We start from the raw sequence: 21,371 nt of genomic DNA, 5'->3' as shown, positions 1-21,371 counted from the left end.
TTCAGAGGGACAGAACAAATCTAGGGCTATCAGTGGTGGGAGAGAGGAGGAAGAAGGGGATAGGGAGAGATTGGACAAAGGGCATAAAGAATAAGTACAATTTGTAATAATATACATACTAGTAACATTGATTTGATTAACATATGTCAACACTGAATCCCAAAAATATATATAATCAATTATGATTCGGTAAAAATTTTAAAAAATGAAAATAAAAAAAGATTAAGAGTAAATAAATAAAAGTAGCAACTCAATTTTCCTTTCATAAAACTTCTACTTTTACATTAAAAAATTGGGGGTGATTACTAAAGAAATACATAATTAGTATAGAAAATGAAATGTGAATATAAGAAAAAAACAAAAATAATAATAATAAAAATCCATAATCCTACCATCCAGAAAATGATTAAGATAAACATGTACAAATACACGAAGAAAGGCTTAGAGTCTAAAATATATAGACTCAACCTTCACTAAAAATGTTTCCTTGGAGAACTTTTGCTTATATGAGCCACATGTACACAACATAATTTTACTATTCAAGCAAACTTTGTTTAACTATATAGGCTGGAGCCTGTTCTATATGCTGGAAGGCACCTGTCAAGTCTCCTCTCATGCTTTCGTTTCTTGATCTCAGTTTCTGCTTGGTGTGCTCTCTCATAACCCATGTTCTTATAATGAAAAGAAAATAACACTGATTTTGGGCAAATACACTTCTAAGAATAACTCTTAGTTCTTGTTCAGCCTCTAAATTAGTAAGATAATAATAAACAATGCCAACTCCCCCATCTACCCCCACTCCCCACCCCCTGCTTCTTCAGAAATTTTTACCTTTTATTAACATAATGGTACATAAAAATAAATAAAATGTTTTAGGCTGGCTGATTAACTCAGTTGGTTAGAGCTCAGCCTTATAACCCCAAGGTCACGGATTCAGATGCCCATACTGGCTAGCAGCAATAAATAAATAAATAAATAGATGATTGATAGATAGATAGATAGATAGATAAAATAAATAGATAGATTAAATAAATAAATAAATAAATACATACATACATAACTAACTAAATAAATACATAAATGCATAACTAAATAAATAAATAATGGCACAATTTATGGAAAAAATTGTTGTCAGAATTTTACATAACTTATTTTGGGAGAAGCCAAATTTACTTGATAAGTATTTTTTAAATGAGTATTTAAATTTACTTAATTCAGAGCAAAACTTGAAAGAAAAAAGTAGGTCTGTGTTAAATGATTGATGGAAAATAGGCTGGGATCAAAGTTTGCCATTTGTAATCCATAAAAGGACACACATACACAGAGATAATGGAAAACTGATATGATAATTCATCTGATAGTGACACATCCCTAAACTCAGGATAAAAACAAGAAGTTTTTTTTGTTTTGTTTTGTTTTGTTTTGTTTTTGTGACCGGTAAGGGGATCGCAACCCTTGGCTTGGTGTCATCTGCACCGCGCTCAGCCATTGAGCACACCAGCCATCCCCATATAGGATCCGAACCCGCGGCCTCAGCGCTCCCAGCGCCGCACTCTCCCGAGTGAGCCACGGGGTCGGCCCAAACAAGAAGTTTTTATAAAGCAGGTGTTCACCTAAGAAATTATTCTTAGGTCTACATAAAATAATTACATAATCCATTCAATAATGTTTGAAGCTGATACCAGTTTAATACTGTTTAAGTCTGTTTCCTCTTTTATTTAAGAGATTTAATTACAGAGTGACTTGGAAACCCAAAGCATACGTTTTTTGAATTTCAGTGCCTCCCTCCTCCCTGTCTTTGCTGCTAACTATAAGCTCTGTAAGTGTAAGGGTGTTTGTTACCTTTCTCGCTTATTAAGGTATCCCAAGAATATAAGTGTGCCTGGCACATAGTAGATAATCATTACCATTTGTTGAAAGAAATCATTTATTTTTAAATGAAGCCCCAGATTATTCTCTCAAGCAGTATTTGATATTATAAAAATTCTAACATGAAAAGAAAATAGAAAACATCCTGATATCTTTCATAATGGGATCTACCCTACAGTAAAATAAGGGGGGGGAAGCATAATATTAAGACTATACTCATCAGGTAGAGAACCAAAGAAATTCTTTCTTTTTTCTTTTTCTTTTCTTTTCTTTTCTTTTTTTTTTTTTGATGGCTGGTACTCAGTACAGGGATCCAAACCTTTGACCCTGGAAGAAATTTTCTTAAATCTAGCAACACATAAATGTCTTCCTGGAATACATGATTCAAGTGAAAATGTTACTGTGGGCCTGAATTATTCTTACTTTCCACACTGCACGCAGTCATACATCTCAGCATAAAATTGTGACAGGGATAATTTTAGTATATAATTTACAGACTAGAATGTATAGACTACTTCTCCACTTGATAAAACCCCAAAGAAAAAATAGCCTTTGAATAAGTCTTTTATTTTGTTTAATAATCCCCATAATGTTTACTGTACTTCTTAAGTGAATGGAATACCTAATAAATAATTACCTTTCTTACTGGTGAGGTGTGGGCAAGAATTTAACACATCTTAATTCCAAGGCAAACTTCTTAGTAATTGAAAGACAAAAAAATAGTAAGCCAGTCTGCACTAACAGGCCCATCATAGCCAGAAGTCCCTCTGTCCCCATAACCTCTTGTCTAAGGACAATGCCAACAACCTCCCTCCAAACCTCTGTAAGTTTTGATTACTTCAACTCTGTGACATACCAAAAACGATGAAGAAGAAATACATTTCTCTCTCTCCCTATAGCAGATGCCCTAAAAAATATTTATTTCTTCAATGGCAAAAGGGCCCAAACTGGACATTTTCAACCAAACCAGGCTCTAGCTCCAGCAATGCCACCACCAACTGTCTACCACTGTGGATCCATGCAACCTCTGGTACACGCACCTGGTAAGATCTTTTGTTTAAATCAACAGATAATGGCCCCAGTTATGGTAAGTCACCTTTCCACTTCATCAAATATACCTAAAAAGTACTGACACACAATTAATTAGTACCAGGAAGAACATATTAAATTAAAATCACAATTCCAGTAAGATATAAAAGGTATATCCTTTTATATACTAGACATTTTGACTGCAAGAGTTAAATTTTAAATCGTTAAATTAAATGCAAAATAATAAATGAAACAAAAAAATCCACAAACTAATGATTCAACTTAACTTATTCAATACTATACAAATAATTCAGCCAACCAAAATATAAACTATGAGAAACTTAACACATTATCCATATACAGTATACCTTAATAGATCGTTATCAGATGTATGTAACTCCTCAACCAATATCCACACAAAGACTATCTTTAAAGAATGAAAAAGTATATCTTCCTCTTGAGAAAGAATATCCTCTGCTGGAGAGGAAAGATACTTAGGAGACTTGGATGTCAGCAATCTCACAAAGTCAACGTCCACTTTTTTTCCCCAAATCATCTATTTCCAGTTAGGAGAAAACTGGGGATGTCCATACAGAGCATAGAATTGGGAGGACTAAAGTAAAGTTCAGGGAAAGAAGACGAACTACCATCTTCATTTGGCATACCCTTTTCCTATTCTAATTAATATCAACTGTAAATCTAAAATTTTTTGCTGGTAATTTCGGCATATAGGTACACTTTTCAAATAACAGTTTGAACAACACCAATAGTTAGCTGAATACAATTGAAATTTATCTCTGCACCTTGGTTTTCTGCCCTGCTAGATAAAGGCAAAAATGGACAAAATAGTTCTTTCTAGCCTCAAAACTCAATAAGAGTCACTTGAGCAGAAGTTCTCAAACTCTCTAGGTTCATGGCACCCTAAGTGTCTCAGTAATTTTCTCACAGCAGCCATTGGCCAGTAAATAATAACAGTTCCACTTATTAAGTACAGTAATTTGCAGCTATGTGAAAAAAAAAAATCTACCTAAATTGAAAAAAATCATGTTTTTACTTCATCCTTAAATAACCATAATTACTTAAGGAATGTATATTACTATTGGGCACTGCACACAACCTCTCAAAACTTGGAATAAGAGTCCACACTTCTATCCTATTTCCTGTTCCACATTGATTTTCATGCAGTACTTTATCACAGCAACCCCTAAAAACCCTGTTTCACAAAGCTATGTCATCTAAAGGACTGTAGCACAATCTAATGTTGAAACAATCAACTATATCAAGCTAATAGTTCACGTGGCAATCAACAGTGAAGTATAACTGTATCTCCCTTGAAAACTTAAAATATCAAATGGAACCTCTGCAAGTTGGCAACAATACCCTGGGGTGCCTTGGTGCAGTTTGAGAACCAGGGTCTTACAATTCTGTGCCTTTGGACTCAAACAGACCTGGGTTGGAAATCAGATTCTAACACTAACTGATCAACCTCTCAAACCTCTTGAAGACAGCCGGATAAGAATTAGTACCAACTTCAGAGATTAGTTGTAAGGAATAAGATAATGCTTACACACAGTAAACGCTCAAAAAATGGCAGCTATTATTATGTCATTAAAATTAAACAAGTAGTTTATAAAACCAAATTTTGTAATTGACTCTCTGGGGAACAGAACATTCTAACCAAAGGCTCAATGTCAAATTAAAACATATAAACACATTTTTAGGAGAGAGGTCACAAAGTGCTTAAACAAGAACAATACAAAGAACTACAGTTTCCTCCAAAGGATGTCAAAATGTTTATACATCACAATAAATGCTATTTAGAAACTATTAAACTGGCATCTTAGAAGAATATACTTAAGGCATATTCTAAGGCTAACCACACTAGGAAAAAACCTGAAGTTTTATAAACTAGGATTTTTTAAAATGGCACTAAGAACTGCCTTTTAAAAATACTTAAATTTAAGTCTGGCTGATTAGCTCCATTGATTAGAACACGGTGTTGATAACATCAAGGTCAAGGGTTCGGATCCCCATGCTGGACAGCCTCCAAAAAATAATAAAAAGAAAAATACCTAAATATATATAAAGCAAAAAAATATAACATTGACTTTTTTCCCCAAGAGCATAAGAGCTCAATACTACAAGGGTACTTCAAAAAGTTTGGGGAATAACAGAATTAAAAGATAATATGAATCTTTCCATGAACTTGTTTAACTACTTGCATATACTTGTGCTCACAATATGCTAACAATTTAACATTTTAATTCCAAAAAAGGGGTTGGCTGGTTAGCTCAGTTTGTTAGAGCTAATAATCTCAAATGCACTCATGTCTTTTATCTGAAAAACACCTTTAATAAAATTGTAATACAAGAATATTTGTAAGTGCTTAGTTTATAAGAAAGGATTTTGAAACATTTTTTCATTTGATCCTCAGATATTATCTCTAATTTACTGAAGAAACTGAGGTCCATGTAAATTAAATGATTTGCCCTACAACCTACATATTACAGTGCTCAACACTAAATCCATGTCTTTTAACTCTTTCTAGCACACCACAACTCCTTCCCAAAAAGACTCAGTTCAAATCTTGTTAGCTAAACCAGTATTTTTTTTTTTTTATCAACTATTACAAGTTAACGGCCATTAAAGTTCTGAAATGTTTTTCCCTGCACAGTAACGGCATTTCACCTGCAGAGACTTTTCCTTTGCCAAATGTCTTCAACTGTGTAACATTAGTTAATAATTATCCTTTGATCACCTTTTGACATGATCTATTATTATCAGTTCCCTCAGCAACTATACTAATGGTATTATATCCTATTTTATTTAGCTGGTGGCCCACTGATCAACTCTGCAGTAGAAGTATTAAACTGACCCTGATATTTTTTTCTTCAGGTATTAATATAAACTAAATGAAGTTAGTCAAAATACTTAAAAGGAATGGAGAGGCAAGCAATCTTACACAATACCCAAAATATATGCTATCCAGGAAGCCTATGCCTGCCTTTCAACTTGGTCCAAGTAAATTCCAAAAACAATTTACCAGCAATCCTTTCCCCAAACTCCCATATTTCTCTCTCTCTGACGGATACATTACTATTATTTCCCAAGGTCTCCTAAAATCAACTTGGTAAGGATTCCTACTTCACAATGACTATTTTTGTCTTTGGTAGCCACAACATCATACACATTCTCTACAGATAATATTTTGAAGATTTTCACACTCAGCAATGTAAACATATTGTTAACGAAACTTCTTCATTTCCATAGAGAATAGTAGACCAACTCTGTTTGCTTGGAAAGGAAACAGCTACCTGTCTTGTATGATAACTAGTCCATCTGGCCATCTAATACGGATTGAGAAAAAAAAAAAGACCTATTTGGAATCGTTTCTTCTCCATCCAAGGGCTGTTCCCAGATAAAGGCAATGCTCAGAGTACAACAACAACAAAAAGCCTTCTCTGAGGGAAGAAATGTGCCAGAAAAGGAGAGGCATGGATCGGAAATAAATAGGGGTGAGGGTAAGCGCTCAGTGTGAGAGCTGGAAGCAGCAGGCGCAGCTCTGAGATGCTCGAGCAGAAGAACCACCAGCAGCAGCAGCAGGAAGTTTCAATGGGGCCGGGCAGAGCATGCGCCCTGCACCCGCGCGGTGGCCTTATGTGGAAGGAGCACCACTTGCGAACACCAATAATAGACCAGCGGCACCGGAGAGAGAAACATGAGCAACAAGCACCTTCTTCAACTGTTTCCCCCTCCGTCAGAGCCCCTCCTCCAGCCTACACACTAACCACCCCACCCCACCCTGCAAATGGGAGGGCGACTTCTTTCCCTAAGCCCGGCTGCCAAGATGAAGGGGGAAGGGATTGGAAAAGTGGGGAGATGCTTTTCTATTATTTGGGGGGAGGTCGGGAGAGGAAAGAGGAAAACTATGGAGGAGGAGGAATTAACCCTCTCCTCCCCAAAGCGGAGAAGCTGAACAGCCTCCCCCCCCCCGCCTCCACTGGAGAATGGTGGAGGACCCCCTCCCATGGGGAAGGAGCAGACCTCCATACTAGGAGGAAGGAGTTTTGGGGGTTAAAACGGCCCTCCAGGGGAAAGGAAGAAGGACGAGAGTCGACTCCCTCGGGGGAGTTCCCACAAGAAGGAGGGAGAGTTGAGTGTCCGCTGGCCCCCGCCCACCCAGGTGGAGAGAGATAGGGGGCGCCACGAGAAGATGGGCCGAGCCTCCCCCGAGATGGTCGGGAGGATTGGTGGGAGGAGGGGAGACAACCAGGGAGGGGAGGAGGAGAAAAGCGCAAAGCTGGCCGGAACCTGCGCTCCCCTTCCCCCGCCACCACCGGGGAGAAGGGGTGGAGGACCGGCCCCCAGCGCGGGGGAGCAGTCCCTGGGGCGGCCTACCAGCACAATGACCCCTCCCCGCCCCCAGCCCACACCTAGCCCGCGACGCCCCCACCTCCGCTCCCCGCCCGACAGAGTTGCCCTAGGGGGCCTCCGCCCCGCCTCCCCACTACTCAAGACCCCCGGGGCCAGATCGAGAAGATGGGCCCGGTGGAGCCGCGCCCCTCCAGGGGTAGGACACAGCCGCGGAGGCCCGGGGCGTCTGCGAGGAGCGGAGAGAAGGAGCGCGCCCGGGCCGCTTCCCGCCGGGCGTTCGGGCCCCTCGCTTACCTTCTCCGTTGCCGACGTCCGGCGGCGGTGCCTGCAGCACCCGCTCCAGCTCGGGGAACGGCAACTCAGGCAGGTCTAGCAGCGGCCCGTAGCGCTCCAAGAAAGAGCAGACTACGGCGAAGTTGGGGCACGAACCCGGGCAGCCCGGAGGAGCCATCGCCGCTGCCGCTACGGCCGCCGTCGCCATTTTGAACTGGAGGATGGAGGAGGCGGCGATGGGGAGGTGGGGGGAGTCTGGATGCCGAGGAATGGCCGGGCAGCCTTACGGACGACAGGAGGCGCTCTCGAGTGGGCTCCCCTACAGATCCGAGCGTCTCAGGGACGGCGCCGCGATCCCACAATACAGCGGCGGCCGGGAGCAGTCGAGAACCGAGTCAGACGGCGGACAGAGAGGCGCTCTGTTCCTTTCACTTTCCGCCTCTTCTCGCCCCCTCCTCTCTTACTTCTCCCCGCCCACTTCGGGCTTGCCACTGCCTCGTGTGACAGGGGGAATGAAAACAAGGGAAGCGGGGCGGAGAGGCGGGCTGGACGCTGGAGAGGCGGGACTTTTCAAGAACGGTGACCAATAGACTTGGAGGGGGCGGGTCTTCGGGCGCCAGGCGGCCGAAGGGCTTACTCCGGGCGGTTGAGCTGGGCAAGGCTCCGAGGCGAGTGGGAAAGCACCGAACCGTCTGGGAAGGCAGCTCCGAGGAGAGAGGCAGCTCCGAGGAGAGAGTGCGGCTGGTGAGTTTTCGAGGGGAATCCAGGAACTGCAATTGGGCCACGAGATGGTGGGGCAAGTTGAAGAGAGCGGATAAGAAGCAGGGGGGAAAAGCACGATTATGAGAGGGAGTTGGGAAGGGGAAAGGTAGAGAGATGCCTCTCATTAAGATGAGAGGTCGGGATGGGACCTTTGTAGGAAGTCTCTGCGAAGGTTTGCTGAGAAGTATTGTTCTCTGCTGGGGTACAAGAACCGCAGGGGAAACAAGGGCCTGAGGGAACTGGTCTCTGCGGGGATCACCAGAGTGAGAAGTAGGGGCCCACTTGGGAGAAAAGGATCTGAAGGGCCAGGCTCTGCAGGGGGCATGAGGGGAGGGGCTGTGCTGAGGTTACCAGGGGTGAGGGGGACGGGCTCTGTTGAGGGACTAGGGTCTGAAAGGAAGAGACTCTGGGGGGGACAGAGTGGGAGGGTCATTTAGGACGGCACTAAGAAAGCGAACATGATAGGTACGGTAGAACAGCAAAAAGTTTGTTAGAAGGCAGGGTTCCACTTCGTTGGGAGTAGCAGTGAACATTCTCCCACAACGAATCCGAGAGAAAAACCACCAATGATGTAAAGTAGAATGTGCAACTTGGGAAGGAATGTATACTTTGTGGTTAGGAGCCCGAGCTGTGCATTCAGCTAGACTTGAGTCCTAACAAGACCACTTCATGACATTGCAGAAATTTCTTCACCTCTTTGAACTTCTATAAAATGTAGTGATACTAGTACCTACATCATAGGGTTTTGCTAGATAATTCACAGTAAAGTGAGTATTAACACAATGCCCTGCACATTGTAAGTACTTTAAAAATACCGTATTGGTTGTTGTTATCAACGAAAGGAGTTCCTATAATTTAGACTTAATTCAGCTATATTTATTTAGTCTACAATTTATTACTTTGAGCCAATCAGAGTGCAGTTGAATCTTACATAGTACCTACTTCCTAAAAAGAATTTGAAACAAGATACAACACAAACCATGTAAAATAGAAAAATTTATTATTTAAAGGAGATTAAAACAATTTTATCAGGAACAGGAAAAATGATTACACACAGTTAAACATTGAATTTTATTCTGCGTTTTCATGTAAAAAGGGGAAAAGAGAGAAAAACTATAATGGTCTGTATCATTCTCATTATCTAAAGAAGGAATACTCATTTATCATGAGAGAAAAATTCTATATTTTAAGAGGAATTTATTACCTGGAATAACTATTCTAAGTAAAACCATTTTAAAAGGAAAAAATCTTGTGAAACTTGGCAAATACTTTAGAATATTCCAGTTTAAGAAATATTGATGTAGGAAATTAAAGTCTAAACAACAATGTAAGTGTACTTAATGCTATTGAAGTATACACTTAAAAGTGGTTAAAATGGTAAATTTTATGTTAAATATATTTTACCACAATAAAAAAGTTATAAAAACAGAAATTAAAGTCTTACTTTAATGTGCCTGCTGATTAGCTCACTTGGGAGAGCATGGTGCTGGTAACAACAAGAGTTGGGATCCCCATTCCTGCCAGCCAAAAAAAAAGTCTTATTTTAGCAAAATATAGTATGGTTGTGAATTATTGCAAAAGAGGTTTTAATTTAATGAGTAGTAAAATACTGTTTTTAAGCTATCACTGAAATGAAATCCAAAATAAACTAAAACATTTTGATAGAATTCTCAAACTGCCAAGTATATGCTGTATCTCTAGACCCTGGGGACCTGAAGACCCAGTTTAAGAAAAATCTGACCCAGAGCACATCTTTAACAAGTTTTATGGAGATTTAAAAAAAAAAAAAACAAACGTAGTCACACATAGTCGTTACTTAATTGATCTTAAATAAAAGCCAGGTACACAATACTTAAAATAAAATTACATCTTTGTGAAGGAATTTCTATGGAAAGAATCTTCAAACCAAAAGAAAAATTTAATTATGTCATTGTGTGAACCTTACCCACCAGTTCCTTTCTCTTTGCTTTCAGCTTTTCCAACACCTCACCTCCCACTCTTCCATGAAGTTGTAAAATAACATTCTAAAAAAGAAATTAAAGCATTATTACTATAGTTTTCTTTTCTCAGTGCTTACAGCATTATTCGAAGGGGGACTGATAAGTAGGGTTAGAGTTTCTGCCTTTTCTAATCCAGATTGGCACGGGAACAAAGTCCTTGGCCGTCAGAAAGTTATATCCACCCAAAAGATAAGAGTTGTTTTACCACAAAGCAAGGTTTAGGTCATGCCTTCACCAAGGCTGTTCTTGAAAAGAAAATAAAACGACTCACAACTGTAATACTACCATTTCTTCTTGCCTTTCTGGGCTAAGAGAAATTGTGAGTTACAAGAGTCTAATCCCAATTCATATAGTTAAATAACTGAGTTATATATATCAGACTGGAATGTAAAGGTAGAAAAAAATAGCTGTTTTTTAAACCTGTGATTGATTGATTGCTATTGCCATGAAGAAGTCTTTAAACAAGCATTAAATTAAACTCAGTTCAACTTTGTGAATAAGAAATTTCTTAAGATAGTTCAAATTTCACATCCTCTTAGGAAGAAAATAAAAACTCTTAATTTTCTCGATCAGAATTAATGACTAGGGCCGGCCAGTTAGTTCAATTGGTTAGCGCACAGCCTTGTAACACCAAAGTCAAAGGTTTGGATCCCTGTACTGGCCAGCCACCAAAAACAAACAAACAAAAAATCTTAAAAAAAAAAAAGAAAAAAAAAGAATTAATGACTAATTCATTTAAAATACCAAAAAGTCAAAAACAACCCAAATATTCATCAACAGAAGAATGGATAAATTGTGATATATTACAATAGACTACTACTCAAACTAACACATACTATTGATAGACATTACAACATTGGTAAATCTCAAAAACATATTGCATGAAAGAAGGCAGACACAAAAGATGTTACTGTACAGTTCCATTAACATGAAGGTCAAACTAATCTGTGGAAATAGAAATCAAAATAGTGGTTTCCTTTGAGCTTAGAAGCGGATTGACTAGAAAGGAGCACAAGGGGACTTTCAGATACTTTCTGTATGTTGATTTGGTAAGTTTATTTGTCAAAACTCATTGAACTGTAAACAATATCTGTGCATTCGACTAAATGTAATTATGCTGGAGGCTGACCAGTTAGTTCAGTTGGTTAGAGCATGGTGCTGATAACACCAAGTCCAGAATTCAGTCCCTGTACCCTGCCAAAAAAAATTTTTAATTTTAGAAACTGTAATTATGCTTCAATTTTGTATTAGTTTTATTCCCAAATAGCACTGGTAGTAGTCTGCCTTTTACCAGAATAGTTTATGTACATTTCCTTCTCCCTCATATGTTAAGTTTGCATTTGTTAACACAATTTTTTTTACAGATACTATAAGTTTGGTGAGTGTATATTGAGGTGAATTGAGTTCAGTGTGGGGAATTCCTATTACAATTGTTTAAAATTCGCTTTTAAAAAGAGATAATACAGCTGGCAGTGTGTGGATGTATGTTATATATAGTGAAAAAACTATTAAGGGCCGGCCGGTGGCTCACTCAGGAGAGTGTGGTGCTGATAACACCAAGGCCGCGGGTTCAGATCCTATATAGGGATGGCTGGTTGGCTCACTTGGGAGAGCATGGTGCTGACAACACCAGGTCAAGAGGTCAAGGGTTAAGATCCCCTTACCGGTCATCTTTTAAAAAAGAAAAAACTATTAATTGCCAACAAAAATAGGAGTTTATGCTCTTCAAGATCCTTTAATAAGAAAATGTACGAAAACAAAAGGAAGTCCTAATATAAACAAGACTTAAACCAGCCATTTTCTGGTTCTTTCTCTAGATAATAACTGAATTCTGTGTTACAATAGAATTCCATTTACTGATGAAGGCACTTTTAGAAGTGTCTTATTGACCATCTTTTTTCTTAAGAGTTATGTATTAGTCTACTCTTTTCTCTTAAAAGTATGGCTAAGATCAGTTTCTCTGATGAAATAAAGATTTTTACTGAAAAGAAAAATAGTGATGGAGGACTACCTATATTACAGTGTATTATACCTGTTGTTATAGCTATGTATACACATTTTTTGTTTTGGGAATTTATTCGGTGGCTGGCTAGAACATGTCTCTATGTTTTTTAACATTACTATTAGATAGTTGAGGGCAGGGATCACGTTATGCAGTTTGATATCCTATACACCAAGGACTGATATTCACTGGTATGGACCAGACAGGCTATACTGGTTGTTAAAAAATTAACATACAGCATTTACATGCCAGTTTCAGAATACCCCCTGCCCTGAGCCTCTAAGTACACTTCCCACACTAGCTACCCAGTATCTCTCCAACAACTCCCAGCAACTGAATATTTGATACAGACACAGCAGACTTTGTTCCAGCACTCCACTTCCATTTTGATGTAGTTAATGCTCATGCTATCTTCATCATTAAATATAGTATTTTGAATATAACCCTAGCCTATAGCAATATTTTTTGACCCAATAGCGGGTTTGAAATCATTTTGGTGGATCAAGACAATTATATTAAAAACAAAAAAGAATAAAAATAGAACAGAAAATATCACACTATATCATATATTAAGGATAAGTATTATTTTATAAGTATATTTTATGAAGTATATATACATACATAAATATATGAAATGTATGTGTGTTGACTTATGACGTAAAATGTACATGTGGAGGCAAATGAGTGAATGAGTGCCTAGATTAATGAACAGAATAGATCTTTTTTTTAATAAGAAATCCAACTTCACCAGGATTTTATTTTATTTTATTTTTTAAATTTTATCATTACACAATGTAAACATTTTTTGTGGCCCTTTAACAATGTCTCCCTAACCCTTCCTCCCCTTCTCTCTCTTCCTTTCCCACCTGTTTCCTTGGTTCCGTTGTCTCCTTTTGAGAGTTCAAGGAATTATTGTGATTGCTATATCTTTCTTTCTTTTCTTTTTTTTCCCATCTCCCACTTATGAGTGAGGACATGCAGTATTTTTCTTTCTATACCTGGCTTATTTCACTTAACATAATTTTCTCTAAGTTATCCATGTTGCTGCAAATGGCAAAATTTCACTATTTTTTATGGCAGAGTAGTATTCCACCATGTGTATATACCACATTTTCCTTATCGAGTCTTTGGTCGATGGACATGCAGATTGGTTCCAACTCTTAGCTATTGTAAATACAGCTGCGATAAACATGGGAGTGCATGTGTCCCCTTGACATGGTGATTTCCATTCCTTTGGGTATACACCCAGCGGTAGAATTGGTGGATCATCTGGCAGTTCTATCTGTAGTTGTTTGAGGAACCTCTATTGTTTTCCATAACAGATACACTAATTTACAGTCCCACCAACAGTGTAGGAAGGCTCCCCTCTCTCCACATTCTCACCAGCATTTGTTATACTCTCTCTTTTTGATACTGGCCAGCCTAACTGGCATGAGATGATATCTCAATGTGGTTTTGATTTGCATTTCCCTGATGCTTAGTGATGTTGAACATTTTTCCATGTGTCTGTTGGCCATTTGTATATCTTCCTTTGAGAAATGACTATTCAGCTCTTTTGCCATTTTTTAATTGGACTACTTGTTTTTTTACTGCTAAATTGAGTTCCTTGTATATTCTGTATATTAATCCCTTGTTAGACGCATAGTTTATGAATATTTTCTCCCATTCTGTAGGTCGTCTTTTTGCTCTGTTAAGTATTTCTTTTGTTGTGCAGAAGCTTTTTAGTTTGTTATAATCCTATTTGTTTATTTTTCTTTTGTTACCTGTGCTTTTGGGGTCTTATTCATAAAGTCTTTCCCCAGTCCTACTTCCTGAAGTGTTTCCCCTATGTTTCTTTTAGTGGTTTTATAGTTTCGGGAATTATATATATATTAGTCTTTAATCCATTGTGAGTTGATTTTGGCATATGATGAGAGGTACATGTCTAGTTCCATTCTTCTACATGTGGATGTCCACTTTTCCCAGCACCACTTATTGAAGAGGCAGTCCTTTCTCCAGTGTGTACTCCTGTTGCACATGTCAAATATCAGTTGGCTATATGTATATGGGTAGATTTCTGGTTCTCTGTTCTTTTCCATTTGTCCAATTGTCTGTTTTTATGCCAATACCATGCTGTTTTGGTTACTATAGCTTTGTACTATAATTTGAAGTTAGGTAGTGTAATGCCTCCGGCATTTTTTTTTTTTTTTTGCTCAGGATTGCTTTGGCTATTTGGAGGTCTTTTGTTGTTCCATATGAATGTTAGGATTGTTTTTTTCTATTTCTGTGAAGAATGTCATTAGTATTTTGATGGGGATTGCATCGAACCTAATAGATCACTTTCAGTAGTATGGACATTTTCACAATTTTAATTCTTCCAATCCGAAAGCATGGAATGTCCTTCCATGTTTTTCTGTCCTCTTTAATTTCTTTCAGCAGTGATTTGTAGTTCTCATTGTAGAGATCTTTCACCTCCTTGGTTAAATTGATTCTTAGGTATTTTATTTTGGGGGAAGAAACCATTGTAAATGGGTTTGCTTTCTTGATTTCTTTTTCTGCTAGTTTGTTATTGGTGTATAAAAAAGCTAATGATTTTTGCATGTTGATTTTGTATCCTACAATTTTACTGAAATCATTTATCAACTCTAAGAGTTTTTTTGTAGAGTCTTTAGGTTTTTCTCTATAGAGTATCACATCATCTGTAAACAGGTACAGTTTGACTTCATCTTTTCCTATCTAGATGCCCTTATTTCTTTCTCTTGCCTGATTGCTCTGGATAGTATTTCCAATACTGTGTTAAATAGGAGCGGTGAGAATGGGCATCCTTGTCTTGTTCCTGTTCTTTAGGGAAAAGCTTTCAGTTTTTCCACATTCTGGATGATATTGGTTGTGGTTTTGTCATATATGGCTTCTGTTGTGTTGCAATACTTTCCTTCTATACCTGATTTGCTGAGTCTTTATCATAAAGGGATGTTGAATTTTGTCAAATGCTTTTTTCCATGTCTATAAAGATAATCATACAGTTTTTGTTGTTGATTTTGTTGATGTGGTGTATCACATTTATTGACTTGTGTATGTTGAACCGTGCTTGCATCCCTGGGATGAATCTCACTTGATTGTAGTGTATAATTTTTTTGATGTGTTGCTGTATTCTGATTGCTAATATTTTGTTGAGGATTTTTGTGTCTGTGTTCACCAGAGATACCAGCCTGTAGTTTTCTTTTTTTGTTGTTATCTGTCTGGTTTTGGTATCATGGTAATGTTGGCCTCATAGAATGAGTTTGGGAGTATGGCCTCTGTTTCAATTTGTTGGAATAATTTGAAGAGAGTTGGTATTAACTCCTCTTTAACGGTCTGGTAGAATTCAGCAGTAAAGCCATCCAGTCCTGGGCTTTCTTTGTTGGGAGAGTGCTGATTACTGCTTCAATCTCGTTGCTTATTATTGGTCTGTTCAGATTTCCTCCAAGTTTTAAAATTTATTGTTGTATAGTTGCTTATAATAGTCTCTAATGATTCTGGATATTTCTATGGTATTGGTTGTAATCTCCCCCTTTTCATTTCTGATTTTTGTAATTTTGGTCTTCTTTCTTCTTTTTTTTAGTTAGCCTAGCTAATGGTTTGTCTTTTTTTTACTTTCTCAAAAGCCCAACTTTTTGTTTCATTGATCTTTTGTATATTTTTGTGGGTCTCTATTTCATTTAGTTCTGCTCTGATCTTAATTATTTCTCTCTGTCTATTAATATTGGGATTGGATTGTTCTTGTTTTTGTAATTCTTTGAGATGTACTGTTAGGTTGTTTATTTGAAATCTTTCTCTTCTTTTGATGTAAGCATTTATTGCAATAAACTTCCCTCTTAGTACTGTTTTTGCAGTATCCCACAGGTTTTGATATGATGTGTCTTTATTTTCATTAGAATCAAGAAAAATTTTGATTTCCTATTTAATATCTTCTTGGACCTACAGATCGTTCAGGAGCATGTTGGTTAATTTCCATATGTTCATATAGTTTCCTGAGTTTTGCTTGTTATTGATTTGTAGTTTCAACTCATTGCAGTCTGTAAAGATAATTGAAATTATTTCAGTTTTTTAAAATTTATTGAGGCTTGGTTTGTGACCGTTATGTGGTCTATCCTGGAGAATGTTCCATGTGCTGATGAGAAGAATGTGTATTCTGTAGTTGTTGGATAAAATGTTCTGTAGATATCTGCCAGGTCCAATTCATCTAAAGTATAATTTAAATCCTGTATTTCTCTGTTGATTTATTGCCTAGGTGATCTGTCCAGTGCTTACAGATGTTTGTTCAGGTCCTCAACTATTATTGTATTGCGGTCTATCTCTTTCTTTGGCCTAATAGTGTTTGCTTTATATATCTGGGTGCTCCAGTGTTGGGTGCATATATGTTTATGATTGTTATGTCTTCTTGTTGGATAGATCCCTTTATCATTATATAGTGGCCTTCTTTGTCTCTTTTTATAGTTTTTGGTTTAAAGTCTATTATGTCCGATATAAAAATAGCTACTCCTGCTTGTTTTTGGTTTCCTTTTGTGTGGTATATTTTTTTCTATCCCTTCACTATTAGCCTGTGTGTGCATGTACATGTGAGGTGAGTTTCTTAAAGACAGCGTATACTTGGGTCTAGCTTTTTAATCCAATCAGTCAATCTGTGTCTTTTGAGTGGCGAGTTTAATCCATTTCCATTAAGGATCATTATTGAAAGGTATTGTGTTACTCTTGGCATTTTATCAATATCTGTTTGGATGTTTTAAATATTTTTTGTTTCTTTCTTCCCCTTTTGTCTTTGATGTTTGTTGGTTTTTTGAGGTGGTAAGATTTAGTTTCTTTCTCTTTCTTGTTTGCATTTTTGTTCTACCAGTGGGTTTTGTTCTTTCTTGTGTATTTATGGTAATGATTATCATTTTTCAGAGTCCAGATGCAGGACTCCCTTGAGAATTTCTTGCAAGGCTGGTCATGTGGTAGTGAACTCCCACAGCTTTATTTGTCTGGAAAATACATTATTTCTTCCTCATTTCGGAAGGATAGGCTTGCTGGATATAGTATTCTTGGCTGGTATTCTTTTTTTCTTTTAGTATTTTCAATATATCACTCCATTTTCTTCTGGCCTGTAGAATTTCTGTTGAGAAGTCTGCTATTAGTCTGATAGCGGCTCCCTTATATGCCCTTAAAAGCTCCTTGATGCTTTTCTCTTGCTGTTTTTAGGATTCTCTCTTTGTCTTAGAGCTTTGCCACTTTGACTATACTGTATCTCAGAGAGGATCTTTTTGGGTTGAATCTGTTTGGGGATCTTGAGCCTCCTGGATCTGAAGGTCCATGTCTCTCCATATACTGGGAAGTTTTCTTTTGTAATTTCATTGAATTGGTTTTCAGTGCCTTTTCCTTTCTTCTCTCCTTCTGGTACACCCAAGGTTCAAATATTTGTGTCCTTAAAGTTGTCTGCTAGCTCTCTTAGATTTTCTTCATTTTTTGAAATTCTTTTTTCTTTTTTATGTGCACCTGGGTTATTTCAATAAGACTGTCTTCAAAATCAGAAATTCTTTCTTCTGCTTGTTCTAGCCTGCTGCTTATGCTCTTGGTTGTATTTTTTATTTCATTGAATGAGTCAGTTCCATGAGTTCCACTACTTTCTTTTTTAAGGTATTAATCTCTTTGTAAATTTTCTCCTTCATATCCTGGATTTTCTTTCTTATTTCATTATGTTGTCTGAGTCCTCTCATATCTCATTGAGTTTCCTTAAGACTGTTGATCAGAATTCCTTTTCAGTCATTTCAAGGGTTTCCTGCTCTATAGGGTCTGGTATTTGAGGATTACTGTATTCTTTTGATGATGTCATGTTTTCTTGCATTTTCATATTTCTAGTATCTTTTTGATGATGTGTGGTCATCTGGTAGAGCAGTTGCTTCTTCTGCTACTCCGTAGTGGGTTTTGAAGAGAGAGATTCCCTCTTCTTTTTCCAGTCTCCACTGGTGATTCTCCTTGTGTCAATGTACTCAAGTGTCTGGTAGGCTGCCTGCACGGTGGCTGTGTCTACTACTATGGCAGGGAACTGCATTTGTGGCAGCCATGGCTGTGGTGGTGGCTATGGTAAAATATCTGGATAAAATATCTGTTTTACCTTCAGACTCCCGGGTGACCTCTATGCATGAATACCATTGTTTTTATATTCTTCAGTAAAATTTTATGACATGCCAAATGCATCAGTTTTCCAAATGCTAAGCAGAGCCTTGTTGACAAAAGCATTTCTTCAATGCTATTAAGATAACATTTTCAGATATCTGCTAGATCATTATGATGAGGTTGGTTATTATGTCAGAATTCTTTTGGTTGCAAGTAAAAGACAAAACAGGCATAGCAATAAAGAGAATTTATTGCCTCATGTAGTTGAAAAGACCATTTGTAGCTCATGTTTATCATAGTGGTCTGATCAGGTGGTAACTCTGTTTCTTAGTACTTTCTCTCTGTTTTGCCTTCCTCTATGTGGACCTAATTTTTAGACTGAATTCCCTCATAACAGCAGTTTTAAGGAACCTTTCTACATTCTACACTGCCCATCTTCAATATCTAAGAATTTCACCCAAAAAAGTCCTAAATTGACACTGATTGGTCCAACTCAGCTCATATATTCAACCGTGAACCAAACAGTGTGACTAATGTAGAAAGTGAGCATAGAATGTGCTCAATACCTTAACCTAGATCAATGCTTCATTCCTAAAGCCAGAGGTACAATTGGTTTACCAAACCCACATGGAATCAATACCTCGAGAAGATATAATGATTAAAAATGTATATGCACCTAAAAACAGCCCCAATATAAAGAGGCAAATACTGACAATTGAAAGGAGAAACAGAATTTAACAATAATACTTGGAGATTTTAATACCCATTTTCAATAATTGGTAGAACAACCAAGCAGAAGATCAACAAGAAATTGGCTTGAACGTACTCTAAAATAATTTGATTTAACAGACATCTGAAGAACACTACAAAACAATAGCAAAATACACATTCTTCCGAAATGCACATGGAAAATTCTCCAAGATAACTGTATGCTAGGACATTAACTAAAAAAAAGCCTCAGTAAATTTTAGAAGATTGAATTACTTAAATATGCTTTTAAACACATAGACTAGAACCAAGAACAGGAGGAAATATGAAAAATTCACATATATGTGGATATTGAGCAATACATGCCTAAGTAATCAATGGTTCAAAAAAGAAATCATGAGGAAAACTAGGACATTTTTAGATTAATAAAAATGAAAATATAAACTATCAAAACTTATGGGATGCATCTACAATACCGCTTCAGGGGAAATATACAGCTGTAAGTGCCTATTTTAAAAAGATCTTGAATCAATAACCGAACTTTTCACCTTAAAAAAGTGGAAAAAGATAAAAACCCAAAGCAAGTGGAATTAAGGAAACAATAAAGATTAACATAGATATCAATGAAGTAGATAATAGAAAAACAGTAGAGAAAACCAATGAAACCAAAACTTGGTTCTTTGAAAAAATCAACGTTTTTTGGATATTCCTTTAAGCTACACTCACCAAGGAAAAAAGGAGAAAACTCAAATTACAAAAATCAGAAAGAAAAAAGAGGCCATCACTATCTACTTTATAGTAATAAAAAAGGATTATAAGGGAATATACTGTTAACTGAAAAAAAGGGGAAAAAAAACGATTAACACAGAGGTCAAAGAAAATAACATTTATTTGGGAAAAAAGAATTGCAGTTTGGGTACACTATATTGGGACTGAATAGTGTTCCATAGGCAAGCAGAGGAAAGGTTTTTTATAGGGGAGTTCCACAAAAATTTGTTCTTGAAGGCAGTTCATTGGCTGGGCAAAAATCCTAAATTGCAAACCTATTCTGATTGGTTACTCAATTAAGGTACTTCCAGTGGGAAATGTCAAAGGCTGGCAGATACTGACTTCATTTGTTATCCAAGTCTGTTAAAACATCATGTGGTTTGGCCTTTCAGCAGGTATGAACGCAATCCTCTTGCAATCTCACAGCTCTACTTTAAAGCCATAGCCTTAATTGTGTCATTTTCTTTTCACACTGTGAATAACTGTCGAAACTCACTCAAGAAGAAGTAGAAAATCTAAATGGACCTATAGTAAGTAATAAGGTTGAATTAGGAATTTAAAATTTGCCCCCCACCCTACCACTCTCAAAAAAAGAGAAAAAGCCCAGGTCCAGATGGCTTCATTGTAAATTCTACCAAAAGTTTAAAGAAGACTTAATATAAGTCCTCCAGAAATTTATAACAAAAAGTAGAAGAGAGGGAAGTATGCCCAGCTCATTCTGTGAGGACAGATTTCCCATGATAGCAAAACAAAGTTATCACAAGAAAAGAAAACAGACCAATACCCTCATATGAACCTATACTCAACAATCCTCAATGAAATACTAGCAAACCAATTTCAGCCACATATGAAAAGGATATACACCATGACCAAGTGGATTCATCTCAGTATGCAATGTTGGCTCACATCCAAAAATCTACCAATATACCATATTAACAGAATAAAGGACAAAATCAACACAGTCACCTCAATAGATGCAGAAAAACCATTTGACAAATTCCAGTACTCTTTCATGATTAAAAAAAAAAAAAAAACTCAACAAATTAGGAATAGGAGGGAAGTTTTCCAACCTATTAAGAGCATCTATGAAAAACCCACATCTAATCTCATATATAATGCTGAAAATTGATGCTTTCCCCCTAAAATCAGAAAAAGACAAGAATGTCTGCTATATCCACTTGTACTTAACATTGTACTGGAGGTTCCAGCCAGGGCAATTGTCAAGGAAAAGAAATAGAAGGCTTCCAGATTGTCATGGAAGAAGTAAAACAAGCTCTATCCTAAATGACATCATCTTGTATATACAACATCATAAGGAATCACCAAAAAAATATTTTTTGGAATTAATAAGTTCAGTAAGTTTGCAAGATACAAGATAAATACTCAAATATCAAGTGTATTTCTAAACGTTAGCAATGAACAATCCAAAAATGAAATTAAAATAATTCCATTTACAATAGCATCAAAAATAAAAT

General features: G+C 37.3%; 2 protein-coding genes across 5 annotated transcripts in view; one reads left to right on the top strand and one right to left on the bottom strand.

The window, feature by feature from the left end:
• Positions 1-7,879, bottom strand: part of RSF1 (remodeling and spacing factor 1) — a 156,834-nt gene extending 148,955 nt beyond the window's left edge. For both annotated transcript variants that reach the window (XM_063094386.1, XM_063094385.1), the window contains exon 1: positions 7,567-7,879. In XM_063094386.1, coding sequence (XP_062950456.1) covers positions 7,567-7,753 — 187 coding nt within the window. In that variant the 5' untranslated portion in view covers positions 7,754-7,879. The remainder of the gene's footprint in view (positions 1-7,566) is intronic.
• A 259-nt stretch (positions 7,880-8,138) lies between these two features.
• The window catches only part of AAMDC (adipogenesis associated Mth938 domain containing), a 46,448-nt gene continuing 33,215 nt past the window's right edge, over positions 8,139-21,371 (top strand). For 2 of the 3 annotated variants that reach the window (XM_063092978.1, XM_063092977.1), the window contains exon 1: positions 8,139-8,289. The gene's annotated coding sequence lies outside the window, so the exon portion shown is untranslated. The remainder of the gene's footprint in view (positions 8,290-21,371) is intronic. The other variant, XM_063092979.1, reaches the window with a different exon arrangement.

Source organism: Cynocephalus volans, chromosome 4, assembly GCF_027409185.1.
Source record: "Cynocephalus volans isolate mCynVol1 chromosome 4, mCynVol1.pri, whole genome shotgun sequence".
Classification (NCBI taxonomy): domain Eukaryota; kingdom Metazoa; phylum Chordata; class Mammalia; order Dermoptera; family Cynocephalidae; genus Cynocephalus; species Cynocephalus volans.
The sequence above is the reverse complement of the archived record's forward strand: the minus strand, read 5'-3'. Positions and strand labels throughout refer to the sequence as shown.